This window comes from Phascolarctos cinereus, unplaced genomic scaffold (assembly GCF_003287225.1).
Source record: "Phascolarctos cinereus isolate Bilbo 61053 unplaced genomic scaffold, phaCin_HiC Scaffold_4;HRSCAF=312, whole genome shotgun sequence".
Lineage (NCBI taxonomy): Eukaryota > Metazoa > Chordata > Mammalia > Diprotodontia > Phascolarctidae > Phascolarctos > Phascolarctos cinereus.
In genome coordinates this window covers 202,665,373-202,683,866 of record NW_027555847.1, presented here as the reverse complement: position 1 = coordinate 202,683,866, position 18,494 = coordinate 202,665,373, and the positions used below count along the sequence as shown (strand labels likewise).

General features: G+C 38.1%; 1 protein-coding gene across 2 annotated transcripts in view; it reads right to left on the bottom strand.

Moving 5' to 3' along the window:
- PALM2AKAP2 (PALM2 and AKAP2 fusion) overlaps positions 1–18,494 on the bottom strand; it is a 262,368-nt gene that overhangs the window by 35,870 nt on the left and 208,004 nt on the right. For both annotated transcript variants that reach the window (XM_020976223.2, XM_020976226.2), the window contains exon 4: positions 1,176–1,290. In XM_020976223.2, coding sequence (XP_020831882.1) covers positions 1,176–1,290 — 115 coding nt within the window. The remainder of the gene's footprint in view (positions 1–1,175; positions 1,291–18,494) is intronic.

The following is an 18,494-nucleotide window of genomic DNA, read 5'->3' as shown; positions in this document are numbered from 1 at the left end:
CACTGGAAACCCCAGGATTGAAAAAGTGGCAGCAGACCCTGTTCATTTTTTCAAGCAAGGGGTATCTGGATGTTTTGAAAGCCAAGGATTAAAAGCTTTCCTTTCCTTTCCTTTCCCTTCACTTAGGGCCTTCATTAAAGGTGAAATGAGTGGAGTAATGTTATTTAAGGATAAGGCCCCCTGCATTCAGAGATCTTCCTCCTGTTGCCTGAAATTTCATTAACTAGAGATAAATTTGGATTGATAAAGAAATTAACCTGGAAAGGGAAAGGTGGAGTGGGGTGGGGAGGCAGGAAAAAATAAAAATTTAATTTATAGCTTTAAAAAGAATATTCATTTATGACTTACTGTAGGATTATTTAATAAATTTGCTTTAGCAGAAGAGATACACAGAGATTGTATTGGGAATGTGAAAGGGAAATAACAAAGGGTAATTTAGAGCATTTTTTTCTTGGCCATTTAGGTGAGGGCAGGCCAAGGTGGTTCAATAGAGTACAGGGTTTTGGACAACCAGAGGGAAGTATAAGGGTGCTGAATTTATGGGGTCAGGGTAGATAGAAAGGCCAAAGACAAAAGGCCTGCCTGACAATTTTTCCAGCCAGCCTACTCCGCTGCCCCGCCTTGGGAAGCCAAATGAAGCTGTGATTTAACTCCCTGGCATCATCCTCTTGCCGTGCACCATCTACAATGGCAAGGTGGGACATATTTAACTTCTTTAAAGAGAGCTGAGTTTTTCTAGATGTTAAGAAAGAGAGTTGGACCTAATGATCACTAAAGAACCTATAGTTCTAACTCAGGAGATCCTCTATGAACACAAATTGTTTGAGTTCAAGTAACTGTTGCTAATTACCTAAAACTCTGATATATTTATTAAGTCTAGGCCAGACCAGACTGCTACTTCGAAATATTTTATAAGTAATACAACTGAGTTTTTTTTAAAAAAACAATAGCCTATGTAATTCAGACTTTTCACTTATATAGCCTGGCCTCTTCAAACATTCATAATGGATGAGGTTTTACTATATTTTTAATTTTAATAATAAAATTACACTGAGGGATTACCACTTGGGTATTGTTGGAGGGGATGGACTAATGACCTCTGAGGTTCATTCTGACTTTAATATTCCATAATTCTTTCTGGATGGAAACATTCTTATAAATTATATTTTCTTCACCTTTTGAAAGTCCTTCAAAGATTTCTCTGTTTCCTTTAGTTTCTCTAGGATGATTTGCTCTTTGGCAGATATCTGGGACTCTTCACTTTCTAGTGTCTGTATTTCCTGCTCCAGCCTAGAAAACACATAAAGATCAGGTTACTCTATCATTTTGTTATATATTAAAGAGAGCAACTTCTACTTACTGGGTGAATAGTAGCTTTCTTGATTTATCAATCTTATGTTTCAGTGAATTATCAGGCTAACCATCATTACTAGTATCTACATAACATTTCAAACTTAAAAAAATGCTTTATATAGATCTCAGCTGATCCTCACAACGGTAGGAAGTAGGCGTTATTATTTTCTCCATTTTGTAAATGAGCAAACTGAGGACAAAAGAGGTTAAGCAACTTGCCCAGCTGTGTGACTCCACAGCTAATACGCGTCTGAGGCAGGATTTTAACAAAAGTTTTCCTGACTCTATCTAGAGGTCTATCTACTATGCTGTCTAACTTGCTTCATCCTCTTTTACATACACATTATCCTTCAGTGAAGTCCTACTCCTGTCTCATCACAGGGTGGAGTGAGACATTGGTTCTTTTTTTAACCTTTTTCCCCCCCAAATTTATTCATTCATTCATTTTTAGTTTTCAACACTCTTTTATAAGATTTTGAACTCTAAATTTTCCCCCCACACTCCCCTCCCCAAGATGGCATGCAATCTGATATAGGCTATACATGTATAATTATATTAAAACGTATTTCCACATTAGTTGTGTTGTGAAAGAAGAATCAGAACAAAAGGGGAAAACCATGAGAAAGAAAAAGCAAATAAACAAAAAAGAGAAAATAGTATGCTTTGATCTGCATTCAGACTCCATAGTTCTTTCTCTGGATATGGATAGCATATTCCACCATGAGAGACATTAGTTCTTAAAGACTACATCAGAGGGCAGCTAGATGGTGCAGTGAATAGAGTACCAGCCCTGGGGTGAGGAGGATGTGAGTTCAAATCTGGCCTCAGACATATAACGCTTACTAGCTGTGTGACTCTGGGCAAGTCACTTAACCCCAATTGCCTCTCACACACACACAAAAAGACTATGTCAGCAGAACATAATTTCAGACAGGTACTATCAAATGGGAAAGGTTGTAAGTATGGACCCAGTGATGGACTGTGGCCATCATCCAAGTACCATTCTGAAGAAGCTCAACGCCATTTGCAAAGGGAAACATGTTTTGGCCACTGCAATTCAGGAACAGCAACATACTACAGTATAGTGATTTGCACTGGCAGAAACAGGGTGCATTGAGTTCAGATTATGGTTAAAAATAACAAAGAGTGGAGTTTTATTAGTTGGGAAAAATAATCAGATGTCTTTGTATTTGGGTGATGCATCTCAACATATTGTAATGCCTGATGCTGTTCTCTCTCCCTGATGTCTCCTCACGCAATGCCTCTCTAATTGGTACCATCCTTTAGGGTGGTATAGAGTAATAGAGACAGGCCAGCACTTGGAGTTGGAAGACCTGATTTCAAGTCTCTGCCATTTATTAGTGATAGTGACTTGGCCAAGTCACAAGATATTTTCAAGTTTTTATTTCTTTATAAAATGAGGTTAATAATGCCTTTGCTTCCTAACTCATAAGAGCAGAAAGAATTCTGTTGAGAGAGCTTTGTAAACTGAAGCTGAGTTCTTATTACAATTAGAGCCCAGGTTAAATGCCATCTCCTTTATGAAGTCTTCTCTTATTTTCCTAACTAGAAATAATCTTTTGAACACCCCCAAGTTCAGAAGGAACCTTATACCCTTTTATTTTCAGGTTTACATTCTAATTTTTTTTAACACATATATCTTAGCAATTAATCCCTCAATCGACAAGCATTTATGAAGTGTTTACTACATGCCAGAGGCACCATAGTAGAGGAAAGAGAGTTGGGTCTTGGAACCAGAAAGAGTTTGGTCTAAGTCCTACCTCTGACACATATTTTCCCTGTGACCCTAACCAAGTCAATTAATCTCTCAGTGCTCTTTCTAAGACTTTAACAGAAGGCTGTGGACTGCATTGGTAGAGGAAGTTTCCTCATTTGAGAATTCCCTGTGCCAATGAAATCACTGGTCCAGATGCTGTCTCTATCCCTAACCATGTACCAGGAACTGTGCTAAAAATGAGATAATATTTGTAAAGTATTTTGTAAACCTTAAAGTTCTAGATAAATGCTGGCTATTAATATTATTATCACTACTGTTATTACTAATTGCTGAGAATACAAAGAAAGGCAAAAACAGTACCTGCCATCAAGGAAAACACATTCTAATGGGTGAGTCAATATATTAATAGCTAGACACATAGAAGATATATGCAAAATATATGGAGGCTGATCTCGAAAAGGAAGGCAGTAACAGCTAGGGCCATTTTATCTTTCCTATTAGACTATAACCTCTATGAGGTAAGGACTAGTTTCTTTGTATCCTCTCCCAGTGTTTAGCATAATGCTCCCACATAGTAGTTTGCATATGTGTGTTGAATGAATGAATATCAAGGAAAGGATAAATGGATGGAATTTCCCTTTGATTCCTTTCATATACATAACCTTCATTCAAAGCATAATTCATTTTTAGCTAAAGTAGAAAATAACGTCCAAAGCAAGAAAATAATATCTAAAAAACGGCAGACTTAACTTTTGTGTGTCATTAACCCCTCTTCAGAATAATTATTTTAATGGATAATAATAATAAAAATAATAGCTATCATCTTTATAGTACTTTAAGGTTTGCAAAGCACTTTGTGTATTAATAGACACAAATATCCATTATGTATTAATATACATAAATCACACAAATTATTCTATGTTAATACACATATACATATATTGATATACTTCTCATTTGATTTTCACAACAATCTTGTGAGACAGGTGCTATTATTATCCCCATTTTACAGATGATGAAACTGAGGCTAACCTAAGGCCACACAGCTAGTGTAGGAGCCAAGATCTAAATGCAAGTTTTCCTGACTTTAAATCCAGTACCGTGCCAACTACCTGCCTCAAATAAAACACATGAGTTTACAAAGAAAACCAATTACACTGAAACATATTTATCACAAAAATTTTTTTTTATTAAAGTTCATGCCTCTCAAGCTAAGAAATAGTGGTCTAGAGAGATAAATTACTGTATATCTCTGCACTCCCAGTATTCTACCAATGGGATCAGAGAAGGACTGATACAGTGGCTGCTGTTCCTCAGGAAAAACTCCCAATTGTTCCTGAAAGACAGTTTGTTCTAGGAAGTCTCAAGGAGTGATACTAGGCTGTATCTCAAAGCAAGAACAATGGTGATTTGAGGATAGTCTTAGTAGCTGAGCACCCCCAATGACAAGAACTCAATCGAACCACAAACATTTAGCAGCTCCCTCCCTTCTTTCCAGAGGTATCAGACTATGAGAGTAGAGACTGCACACATAGCTAGGTACAGTCAATTTGAGGCATTCCCTGGCTTTGTTCAACTGCTTTTGTCTTGTCTTTCTTACCCCAAGAGCACTGGCAGAGATCTCAGCTGACATCCCAATCAGCTCAGGTATCGCATGAACCTGTGTGAATTGCTTTGTATGAATGAGACAAAAGGGGAGACCTGGCAGATTCCTTGTTTTTAAAAGATGTTACCCATAGTTATTATTTAGCAATTATTAGAGAATTATGTGAAAACAATGCCATTATATTGCAAAGTTAGAAAAATGGAAGGATAAGAAAGATAAGGGCCAGCTAGTTAGTACAGTAGGTAGAGTGCCAAGCCTAGAGTAAAGAAGAATCATCTTGCTGAGTTCAAATCTGACCTCAGACACTTACCAGCTGTGTGACCCTGGGCGAGTCATTTAACTCTGCCTCAGTTTTCTCATCTATAAAATGAGCTGGAGAAGGAAATGGGAGACTACTCCACTATCTTTGCCAAGAAAACTTCAAATGTGGTCACCAAGAATTGTTCATGACTGAACAATAAGAAAGGTAACTTAATCAAGGTTCTTACTTTTTCCTTATCTTTTAGGTTGATCTATTGTCTTTGATTCATGATATAGCACTACCTCATTCATCTAACATTGGTGTGTTCCTGAAATGGTGTGTTCCACATAAATAAACCTTCTGTAACAAATGAGTTTATTCTTTTAAACAATAATTTAGAGGCAGAGTCAAGACAGTGGAGAAAAGGCAGGAACTTGTCTGAGCTCTCCTAAAATTCCCTCCAAACAACTTTTAAAAATTCTTCCAAATGAATTCTGGAGCAGCAGAATCTATAAAAGGTTGGTGTGAAACAATTTTCTTGCCTACGACAACTTAGAAGGACTATAGGAAAGGTCTGTCTCACTCGGGTAAAAGGGGAGTGCAGCTCAGGACAGTCAGTGTCTGGGCAAGGCAGCAGAAGGACTGTAGCCGCAGCACAGGTCAGCAACTGAGAGCATGTGGCACCAGTATAGCAGGCCAGTGGCACAGTGGGCCAGCTATGAGGCCTCTAGCCCCCTACATGTAGCAGGCAAGCCACTGGTCCCAGAGGTCCTGGCATAATAGGCAAGCATTTCAGGCCCAGAGACCCCAACACAGCAGACACTACCAGGCCTGAAGACCTTAACACAGCAGGTGAGCCACTAGCCCTGGAGGCCCTGGTACAGCAGGTGAGTGTCCAGGTTCAGAAACTCCAGCACAGCAGGCCAGTGGCCAGGGCTCTGGTCCCCAGTGCAAGAAGGGTAGTGCCCCCTGTACCCCTGGAGCAGAGCTCAACTTTAAAAGTCAAGAAATAGGCTGGAAAATGAACAACCCCTCAAAAAACCCCTAATCGTAGAAAGCTACCATGGTGACTGAAAAGACCAAAACACAAAGTCAGAAGACAACAATGTCAAAGCACTTTCATGCAAAATCACAAAAAGAAATATGAAATTGGTCTCAGGCCCAAAAAAAACCTCCTAGAAGAACTCAAAAAGGTCAAGTAAGACAGGTAGAAGAAAAATTAGGGGGAAAATGTAAGAGAATCATGAAAAAAGAGTCCATAGCTTAGTAAAGGAAGCACCAAAAAAAAGTGGAAAAAAATGTATGAAATTTCACTGAAGAAAACAACTCCTTAAAAAGTAGCATTGGGCAAGTAGAAGCTAATTATTCCATAAGACATCAAAAATCAATCAGACAAAATCAAAAGAATGAAAAAACAGAAGAAATGTAAACTATCTCATTAGAAAAACAATGGACCTGGAAAATAAGTCCAAGAGAAATAATTTAAGAATTATTGGACTACCTGGAAGACATGATAAAAAAAAAAAGAGCCCAGACACCATCTTTCAAGAAATTAACAAGGAAAATTGCCCTGATATGCTTGAACCAGAGAGTAAAATAATAACATAATGAATCCACTGATAACCTCCTGAAAGAGATCCCAAAATGAAAACTCCCAGGAATATTATTGCCAAATTCTAGAAATATCAGATCAAGAAAAAAACTACTACAAGAAGCCAGAAAGAAATAATTCAAATGTTGAGGAGCCAGTCAGGATTACACAGAATCTAGCAACTTCTACATTAAAGGATCAGAGGGCTTGGAACATGATATTCCGGACAGCAAAGAAGTTTGTATTACAACCAAGAATCACCTACCCAGCAAAACTGAGCCTCGGGGGGAAAAACGGACTACATTCAATGAAACAGAGAAATCTGAAACACTAATTTTTTAAAAAATTCAATCACTTTGGATAGAAAACTTCTTGGAAAATTCCTTGATTTAAGTAGATTATATTGAACTGTCTTTAATCTTTTCTTGATGACAATGCCATCATTATGAATTAACTTGTAATTTTTAAATACTTTGTAACCATAATTAGAAAGAAAAAGAAAGATATAATATTCCATAATTAAAGTGTACTATTATATTATATTGTGATATCCACAAAAGCTCTTGAGTTATACCTTAAATGAATAGTCACAGAGTGCTATATTTTTAATAATTTATTTTGTTTCTTTGTTCCCTTTCAGGCTGTCAGCTATCACTTCTTCCTGTTGGCAAGAAGCCTACATCTAGTAGTCTTCCTAACTTTCCCTGATCATTTCCTAATTTGTTATTTTTAATTCATGGTTGGCTATAAAACCCAAAGACCTAAATGAAATACACAAGTTTTTAGTGCATTGCCTTAATGATAGCTTTTTGCTGTCCTTTTGCTTACATGCTTAGCTGTGTTTTGAGAACACAACATAAAAACAACAATAATAATAACATCAAAACAGCACAAGGACAAATCTCTAAATTGTAGTCAGATGAGAAAACACAGGTCCTTGAAGAACTAATTATTTATTCAACCCAGTTAATCTCTGATGCCTCATTACGGAAAGGTGGTAACTCTGGGTTCTCAAAATCTATGCAATCAAAAAGGGATACGACAATATGGACAAAATGTTGAACATGTCCAACAAGGTCACTACATCAGTTCTTTTCTTGCTTATCAGTGTTTATTAGTTGCAAGTTGTTTGTCTGACTCCTGGGGTTGGGGTGGGGTGGGGAGTGCCAGGAAGTGGAAGTGGATATCTAGAGGTGACTGTGATATAAAAACAAATGACATACATGAAGTGTATCTTGAAATGTTTTTAACTAGCAGATGAAATATCGGGTGTCCTAAAAATCCTAGGTTTATTTAGCTTTAATAGCTGAAGAGCTAAGACTTTTGGAAATATATATGGGTAATTTACAGGCTACAGTATCCTTTGAAAGGGGTGTACCAACTGACCACCCAGTAACAATCTAGGCAGAAATGATAGTGTTCCCATTTTACATATGAGAAAACTAAAACCAAGTTAAGATTGCCCCAGATCATCCATCTAGTAAGTGACAGAACTACAATGTTAACCAATGTCTTCTGTTTCCAAATCTAAGCATTTTTTTTCAATTCTAGGTAAATAGGATATGCCTGTAACTACTTTTGATTATCACCTTAATGCCTTTGTTTCTACTCCCATGTCCTTCTCAAGTTAGTCCAAGCTATAAATGAAGACACAAAGACATTTCCATTAACCACAGAAACCATGTTAGAACTACATTATGTCTAGGACAACCCTGGTTCATCCCTGTTTTAGAGGATAGGATAAATCTCAGAACGGTGGCTAGGCTGCACAATGGTGAGAGTGCTTAATTTGGAAGGGAAAGAAAGGAAAGAGGAGGAAGGAAGGAAGGGAGCAGACATTAATAAATACTGGCATTTATTTATGCCTATGTGCCATCTACTAGCTGTGTGCCCCTGGGGAAGTTAATCTCTCAGCCTCAGGTGCCTTAGCATCAGAAGAACTATAAAATGCTTTGCAAACCCTAAAGCACTATGTAAACCTTAGCTGTTGGTGTATATTATTGCCAAGTCCAAGGAGTTTCTTTGATCTAATATTTCAGGGTCATTTCCTAGATTGAACCTAGATCTTCTCCAGCTACCTGGATTGGGAATAATCTGAGCATGGGAACACACATGGGAACACGCCGTTAGACTTGGACACTTTGGTATCTGACTTTCTGGCATCTTTTTGTCACAGATTTATAATTCCTATAGGCCATCAAAATTGAAGCATCTTTCAAAAATGGAGATAGAAGGACAGCTCTTCAGGCTGAAGTATTTCCTTTACACATTCACAGACTTTCTTAGTACTTTGTTCATTTTGTGGTTACTTCTCATGGGTCAATGGAAACATATGTGTGTGATCCCAGGGCATCCCTAAATTCATGTATGACAGCTTCCTGAGAATTCCTTAGGGACATGCAAGATAAGAAAATATTGTCTTTGCCTACAAGCTATTCACAATTAAATGAGTCTCTCTTGAAGCTAATGCTAGAAAAAAAAATCTTGTCTCTGCACTTGGGAGATTTGGGATTATTCTTTGGGGAATATGGAAAATGAGGCACATAAAAGTCAGGTTATTTCTACTTTAGAAAATCATGTCAGAAATAAAAAATAAAATCATGTCAGCTGGAAGTAGGAGTATTAATTCTTGATATTTAGCATTTCAATTACACACTGAATGCATGGAGATTTGAATGTTTGGTAGGAAAAGAGCCTTCTTCAACTATTAGATGAAGGGGTTGGAATGGATTATCTGTAAAAGCCCTTCCAGGCTAAACCTTTTGGGAATAATAATAGCTCTCATTCATGTTGCTTTAAGGTTTGCAAAGCACTTTACAGTTATTATTTTGTTTTAGCCTCATGACAATCCTGGGAGGTAGGAGCTATTATTATCTCCACTTTACAGATAAGGAAATTGAGACAGACAGAGATGAAGTGACTCACTCAGGGTCCCACAGCTATCAAGTATCTAAGGCTAGATATAGATTTGGGTCTTCCTGACTTCAGCTCCAACTCTCTATCCACTGTGTCATTTAGTAGGGAGAGGGACTGGACCTGGGAGATATACACATATCTATCTATCTATCTATCTATCTATCTATCTATCTATCTATCTATCTACCTGTATATATATATATATATATATATATATATATGTGTGTATATCTATCTATCTATATCTATAGATATAGGTAGATATAGATATATATATGTGTGTTTATATATATGTGTATATATATATATGTAAAGGACTTCCCAGTCTCATGACAAAACTCTCTCCACCAATACACACTGGCATTTTGTTTACAACTTATAGTCTCAGAAAGTTGCATAGGACACAGAGATGTTAAATGACTTTTAAACCAAGGTCATCTTCACTATGAGGCAGATCTCTGTCCCCTATACCATTCTGCCTCTCTCTAACATAGAGCAGTATAGTAGTAGTCTTAATATGCACTGGTAGTTCTATCTAAGAAGCAGCCAGGTGGCCCAATGGATAGAGCATTGGGCCCAGGGTCAGGAAGACCTATTTCAAAACTGGACTCAGACATTTATTAGCTATGTGACCCTGGGCAAGTCACTTAACCTCTGTTTGCCTTGATCTGCTGGAGAAGGAAATGGCAAAGTACCTTTGCCAAGAAAACCCCAAATGGGGTTATGAAAAGTCAGGCATGACTGAATAACAACAGTACTGCCTAGGTACAATAATAGGTGGTACAGCAGAGAGCTGGATCTGGAGTCAGGAAAAGCTGAGTTCAAATCTGGTCTCAGACACTTACTAACTGTGAGATCCTGGGCACTTAAATTCTGTCTACCATAGTTTCTCCTCAACTATTAAATGGGGGGGATAATAACAATATTTACCTCTCAGGGTTATTGTGTGGATAAAAGGAAATATCTGTAAAGTGCTTAACATACTGCCTAGCACATAGTAGGTGCTTAATAAATACTTGTTTCCTTCCTGTTGTTGTTTTTTAAGAAAACTTTAGAAGCTCAGAATTAGATCTCAATCTGATAGTCCAGGACAGTGTTTTGGAAACCCTCACTACCCCTCCTCAGTTTTTTCCTGGTTCAGGAATGAGACGTCTATCTCATCTCTAAAGTACAGTTAAGGTTTTGGAGATTTGGGTCAGTGATAGTGAGAAACTGAGAAGAAAGAGAGAAGAGAAAAGCAAAGAAACAAAAACTTTCAAGATAATTGCAATAAAAACTTTTTCCAAAAAACGGAGTGGGGATAAAATACACAGTTTATGTAGGGACAAATACCTTATATTTAAATGACATCATGATGTAAATGAACCTATGGAATTCATACACCTGGATTCTAGGCCAAATTTTGGTGGAATACATTGGATTAGATCAGGGGTTAACTTTTTGAATGTCATGGACCCCTTTGGTAATGTGGTAAAGGACTATCAAATCTTTTTCCAGAAAGAATGTTTAAAAAAATTGAATAAAACACTAAATTTCAAGTAGAGGTTAGGGAAAATAAAGGTATACTTTTTTCCATCCAAGGTCAAGAATCCCCTAAAATCTATCCTTGGAGAGGTTTACAGACTCTCTAGGTTAAGAACTTCTAGATTAGATGAGTATCTAATTTCATGAGGCCTGGGTTCCAGGGCTAAACAGCTGCTCCCAAAACAAATGGTCCTGGGCATGACAGGTTCTCCCAAAAGGAAAGAAAATGTCATTGCTTTTGATTTTCTTGACCAAAATCCCAGATTCCAAACATCAAGAGCCAGGGATAATCACAAAAAGCCTTGAGAAGCTAAATAGACATTTTCAGTGCTAAAAATAAAAGATCGGAAGGATAAATAATTTATACTGAAGGTTAATTTAGTCTCTGGGAAGATGTGACAAGTATGCATAATAGCCTAGCATTAGCTTGTTTAATTAATTTCTCCAGAACTGAAAGAAAAATAGAAAAGGCTACTGGGGGAAAGGTGAAATACTGTAAGTATATGGGCTTAATTCACTGGCCAAAGTTCATATGCAAGGCCAAAGGGTCTTTAAAATCCCTACCAAACTTCAATATCCCAACCTAAAAATGACCTAACCCATTTATAGATGAAAAGATGAATACAGCATTTATTATGTGTTTACTATGGGCTACTGTGCTAAGTGCTGGGGATATAAAGAGAAAAGTAAGTCAGTCATTGTTCTCAAGGAGCTCATATCTAATGGGGAGAAAGTGGACAGTGTTTTTCTCACAATAATCCTGTCAGAGCAAGTATTGCTAATATTAATATTAATTAATGATATGCAAGTATTACTATCCTCATTTTATAGATATGGAGACTGAGCTTTAGGAGATTAAGACACTTGCCCACAGCTAAATAGCTATTAAGTGTCTGAGGTCACATTCAAACTCAAGTCTTCTGACTCAAAGTCAATGTCCTAATGCCACAAGTATGTTGAACTTGTCTGTTATGAAAAAAAACCAACCACCCTACTTTTTGTTTTATCTTAGAGCTAAATAATAATTGTGGGAAGGCCAGATGTCTACTGATAGGCATTCTGATTGTATTGGTGATTTTGCAGCTAGGTGGCCCAATGGATAAAGTGCTGAACTTGGAGTCAGGGAGACCTAAGTTTGGATCCTTAGACTTGGTTATCCTTACTTAGGTAAGTGCCTTAGATGCTTTCTAGCTATGTGACCTAGGGCAAGTCATTTAATGTCTCTGGGCTTCAGTTTCCTCATCTATGAAATGAGGGGGTTGATTTGGTTTCTCAGGTCCTTTCCTATGGCTACAGAAACAAGCAATTTAGTTAGCATTCTGAACCAATTTTAATCCTTTCTCATTCCAAGTATAAAGTCATATTATGGCCTCTGTTCTCCTCATTCTGTTTTTCAACTTCAAAACATCTACCATTCTTCTTTCTTGTATATCACACCATTGGAAAGTCATTAAAGAAGCTGAAGGAGTTGAAAAAAGGATGCCTCTGAAATGACTGTCCTGATGTCTTGGCTTGCTACCAAATACGAACAAAGTTATAGTAAACATCATGGATTCAGTAGAAAGAGATGATTCTAAGGATGTGTTTCATTGCCTTTTCACCAAGCACAAAAAAATAAAAATCATCTTGGGTCAGTTGTTTATATTTAAGATATGTGCTCAGAGACTTCTGGGAGCCAAGATGGCAGAGTAAGAAGTAAGTTGCTAAAAAAAAAAAAAAGTAAGTTGCTCTCACCTTTCCTTATTGACCTCTGAAAACCCATAAAATATTGCCCCAGGAAAAACCCTGGAACAGCTGAGCCAACAGAAAGATGGGGTGCAGCAGCCTTGTGCCCCAGGAAAGTTGGGGGATTAACAGAAAAGGCCCTTCTTGTTAGGGGTAGCAGTACAGGACGGGAGGTCTTCCAGCAAGCCCCACCTCAGCAAACCAGAGGGAGATCCTGAGCCCCAGAGTGGTGGAGCAGGCAAGCACCAACACTAGGACCCCACCTTCCCCCAGTGCTTTAGTACAGGCAGGGGAACCAGTAAACACCAGCTGGGAAAACCACCACATGCAACGGTGCTCTCCAGCAGCCAGATCTCCTGGTGCTTCAGCACAACTCCAGGCTGGCAGACCAGACATTCCTTCAGCAGCCAAACATTCAGGTGCTTTAAAGAAGCCTGGGTGAGCAGGAGTCCTCCAGGGGTCAGATTCTCCACTCCCACCCTGACAGCTCCAGTGCTGCTGACCCCAGCTCAACACCAGGTAAGCTGCCAGACTCCTACAGCCTCCAGCTGCCAACACCTGAGGCCCCAGCACACAAAATCAGTGACTAGGCGTCCCAGCACAAAAAGCTTGGATCAGTGCCCCCTGCACTCCAGCAGGAGAGCTCAACTTTAAAAGCCAGGAAATAGGCAAATACCATGGGCAGAAAGCAGAAATGGACAATGACCACAGATTCTTATTATGGGGACAGGGAGGATCAAGGCACAAATTTAGAAGAAGACAACATTGTCAATATACCCACATCTGAAACCTCAAAGGGGAACATTAACTGGTCTCAAGCCCAAAAGCCTTCTTGGAAGAGCTCAGGAACTATTTAAAAAGTCAAATGAGATGGAAGAAAAATTGGGAAAAGAAATGAGAGGTATGGAAGAGAGAGTCAATAGCTTAGAAAAGGAGAACAAAAACTGACTGCAGAAAACAAATCCTTAAAAAAATACAATTGGCCAAATGGGAAAAAGTACACCGAAGAAATCAAATCCTTAAAAAGCAGAATTGGCCAAATGGAAAAGGAGGCTCAAAAACTCATTGAAGAGAACTCCTTAAAAAGTAAAATGGGCCAAATGGAAAAGGAGGTACAAAATCTAACAGAAAGAAACAATTCGTTAAAAATTAGAATTGGGCAAGGGGAAGCCAATGACTCAATGAGATATCAAGAATCAGTCAAACAGAAACAAAAGAATGAAAAAATAGAAGAAAACATAAAATACCTCAATGGTAAAACAACTAACCTAGAAAACAGATCCAGGAGAGACAACTTAAAAATTATTAGTCTATCTGCAAACCATAATGAAAAAAAAGATTCTGGACATTATCTTTCAGGAAATCATCAAGGAAAACTGCCTTGAGGTCCTAGAACCAGAAGGTAAAATAGTCATGGAAAAAAATCCACTGATCACCTCCTGAAAGAGGTCCCAAATTGAAAATGCCAAGGAATGTTGTAGCCAAATTCCAAAATTAACAAGTCAAAGAGAAAATACAGCAAGCAGCCAGAAAGAAACAATTTAAATATTGGGGAACCACGGTCAGAATTATGCAGGACCTTGCAGCTTCTACATTAAAAGACTGGAGGGCTTGGAATATGATATTCCATAAGGCAAAGGAACTTGGATTACAACCAAGGATCCCAGCAAAACTGAGCATAATCTTTCAAGGGAGGAGATGGACATTCAACAGAATAAGGGGACTTCCAAACCTTCTTGATGAAATGACCAGAGCTCAGTGGAAAACTGGATCTTCAAATACAAGACTCAAGAGAGGCATAAAAGGTAAACAGGAAAGAAAAAACACGTTATTAATAAGGGAAAACTGTTTACATCCATACAAAGGAAGATGACACTTGTGACTCTTGAGAATTGTATCTTTATTATGACATTTAAAAGGGGTATGCATACATAGAGGGTGTGGGTATAAACTGACTGATGTAATGATAAAAAAAAATCTAATTAAGTGGTGAAAAGGGATTGTACTGGGAGAAGAGGAAAAGAAGAGGCAGACAAGGCGGACAAATTACAACACATGAAAAAGCACAAAAACCTATTATACTAGAGGGAAAAGGGAGGGAGATGAGCACTGTTTGAATCTTACTCTCATCAGATTTGGCTCAAAGAGGGAATAACAAAGAATCAGTTAGGTATAGAAATCTAACTTACCCTATAGGAAGTAGGAGGGGAAAGGGGAAGAAAAAGGAGAGGGCTGATAGAACGGTGGGCAGACTAAGGGAGGCAGTGGTAGAAAGCAAAACTCTAGTGAGGAGAGAAAGATAGAAAAGAGAGAGAAAAGCATAAACAGGGGAAAATAGGATGGAAAGACATAGATAGTAATTATAAGTGGGAACGTGAATGGGATGAACTCTCCCATAAAATGGAAGCAGATAGCAGAGTGGATTAAGAAACATAATCCTACAATATGTTATTTAAAAACCTGGACAGACTTATACAAATTGATGGTGAGTGCAATGAGCAGAACCAGGGGAACATTATACACAGCAACCGCCATACTGGGCAATGACTATGACTTTCATATAGACTTAGCTCTTCTCAGCAATGCAAGGATCTTAGACAACTCCAAAGGAATCATGATGGAAAATGTTATCCACATCCAGAGGAAGAACTTTGGAGTCTGAATGCAGACGATCGCATACTGTTTGCTCTCCTTTTCTTTTGTTTTTGTGTTTTGCTTCTTCTTTCCCGTGGCTCCTCCCATTAGTTCTAATTCTTCTTTACATCACGACTAATGTGAAAATGTTTAATATGAAAATGTATAAATAGAGTTCATATCACACTGTCTTGGGGAGGACGGAAGAGAAGGAAGCGGAGAAATTTAAAACTCAGAATCTTATGGAAGTGAATGTTGAAAACTAAAAATTAATTAATTCTTTAGAAAAAACCAATTAACTTTCAATATAAAAAAGAAAAAAAGACATGTGTTATCATACAGACAAATGTATACCCTCTGATAGCCTTCCAGTTCCAAGACGCTGGGATACTTATGGGGTGTTCTAGCCCAGTAGATATGTGGCAAAATCCTACTACGATGGTCCATCATGAAGTAAGCCTGGGTTGTTGAGGGCAGCTCTGGTACTAGATGGTAGGTCCCACCCAACTGAAAAGGCTTTGAGCATAGGCCTGGTAAAATATTTCTTTTTCAGGAACTGTCCTCACTAAGTTTGGAGAGGCTTCTCATAAACAGGTTGGCCATAGGCTGATTGATTTTTTTTATCCAGAGAAATAAAAGTTAGGAAGAGTTGCAGTCTGCCTTGGGAAATGGATTAATGGATGACTCCGTGGGCTGTCAGTATGACAGTCAAGTACTCAGGCTTTCAGTTTTACTTTTCTGCTTAAGTTTCTGTTTCCCAGGAATTATTTTCTCTCAGCTCATGTGGTTCCCCCTTCCAGGGTGAAGAATAGCTACTGGAAGTTTCTTCCAATCCCTCATTTTCCCCTGGGGTACCTTCTTTTCAGAGATATGACAAAAATCAGGAGGGCACTCTCAGGACTTTTCCATCTAGATTTCTTTTGGGGAATAAAGACCCTTTGGTTATGAAGGGAGGGTCAGTTGACTCAGTGTTAAAACAATGTCCTGCTTTTTTTTTTTGCTATAAAGCTCTCATTTGTGGGACCTATATCACATTGTAAACAGCAGGAAGTTGGGGCTCCAGACCAGTTATATTAAATGGGGCTGCCACTTTAGGGCTACAGAGAATGGATCATGGAACTGCTAATTTCCACATATCCTTTAATAAAACATCACTAATCTTATAACTCTTTCCAGTACTCCCTATGGCCTCAAGGAAAAATATGAAATCTCTTATATACATAAAAATGGACACACATACATGTATATGTGCATATATGTATACATACACGTATATATGTAAAATGCACGTATATATACACACATTCATATATACATGTAAAATGCATGTATGTATACATTCGTATACATGCATACCTATACACACACACACACACACACGCACACATATATACATGTATATCTTTCACAATATGGCTCCTGCCTACCTATTCTGATTTGACTTCCTTTAATTCCCTTTTGTGTGTCCCCAGTATGTGACGTTCCATTTCTTGCATATCTGTGGCTTTGTACAGCAAATTCCCCAGCTCTGGAATGTTCTCCTTCCTCACCTTTACTTCTCAAACTCCTGAGATTCTTTTGAGGTGTGGCCCAGGTGTAGCCTCATATTCCAAGCCTCTCCTAATTCCTCAAATAATTAGTGCTTGCCTTGTCGTGGGTACAGTGGCTTGTGTAGCTCAATTAAACTATGAGCTACGTCACGCAGAGTTACCCAAGACGGACAAGGTCATAGTGGAGAATTCTGAAAAAAGGTGATCCACTAGAGAAGGAAACAGCAAACCACTCCAGTATTATTGCTAAGAAAACCCACGGACAATACAGTCCATGGGGTAATGAAGAGTCGGACACACCTGAACAACAAAAATACTTGTGGGTAGAACAGAAGCGTCAAATTTGGGACCTACCAGCTATAAGCTCCTGAAACATTTCCGTAACCAGATTAAAACATAATTGGGAAATGTTTAACAAAATAAATCAAAATGCAATACAACACAGATCATGTTAATGTGAGGTTTCTTAAGTCACTTTTCAGGCCAGCAGGGATCTGTTTCCATTTGAGTTTTGACACCACTGATGTAGAGTATATTTATGTGTAGAGTATGTATGTATCACTCTCCTTAATAAAGGGATTCTTAACCTCTTGTGTTATAGACCCTCTCTGGCAGTGTGGTGAAACACAGAGATCCATTCTCAGAAGAATGCTTTGAAATAATTGAAAAAAATGTAAAGTTTCAGTTAGAGGTTATCTATCTATATTATAGGTAATATAGAGAGAGGTTTTATATATACATACATACATATATATACATACACATTACATAAAGATGTAATTTTTTCCCTATCTAATTTCATGGGATCTCTGAAACCTATCCACAGATCTCCATTTAAGAGTCTCTGCCCCAATAAAATATAAACACCTTGAGGTCAGGGACGATTTCATTTTTGTCTTTTTATATAAGTCACTTCCAGAACCTTATCACCTTGTAATTCAAACCTGAGCACTGATCACAGCAGGACAATCTGTCTTTTCCCCTCTATATTTTTTTCTTCTTAGAGGGTTCTAGATGGATCAGCATTGCCTGCCATCCCTAGAAGTGCTGGCTAACAACTAAGCATGGAACTTCCCAGAGTTTGCTCTGTAATGGTCCTTCAACCCTGGTAACCAGGAATAGCCTGAGTCTATAACAACTTTATAACTATAAAATGAGTGCAGTATTCCTTAGCTAGATAATTCATGATTGATTTTTAGGAGACAATGGCTGAGTATTTTGAGTTATGCCACCGAGGGAATTATCCCTCCAGTGTGCCTCTGCCCACTACACTGCCTGACAGCAAGCCCCTCTCTGTCATACCAATAGCCTTGGGCATAATAACTCCAGCTTTTCAAGTTCATAAACAGTGTGAGTGTACATCAGCTGTCATCAGATTATATCTTTTTTAACTTGCTTGCCATTACATACATGAATCTTTCATTCCTTCTTTATCCTGAGGCTGGCTGTTAGCTTCTTCATTATCTAGGTCCTGCATTATTTTTTTAACTAAATTTATTGCGCTAATATTATAATGGGAGTCTGACTTGGACATGTAGCTTCTTCCCACCGGTGTGGTATCATTAGAAATGACCGTAAATAGTACCAATTTTCTACATTTCTGGAGAAGATAACAT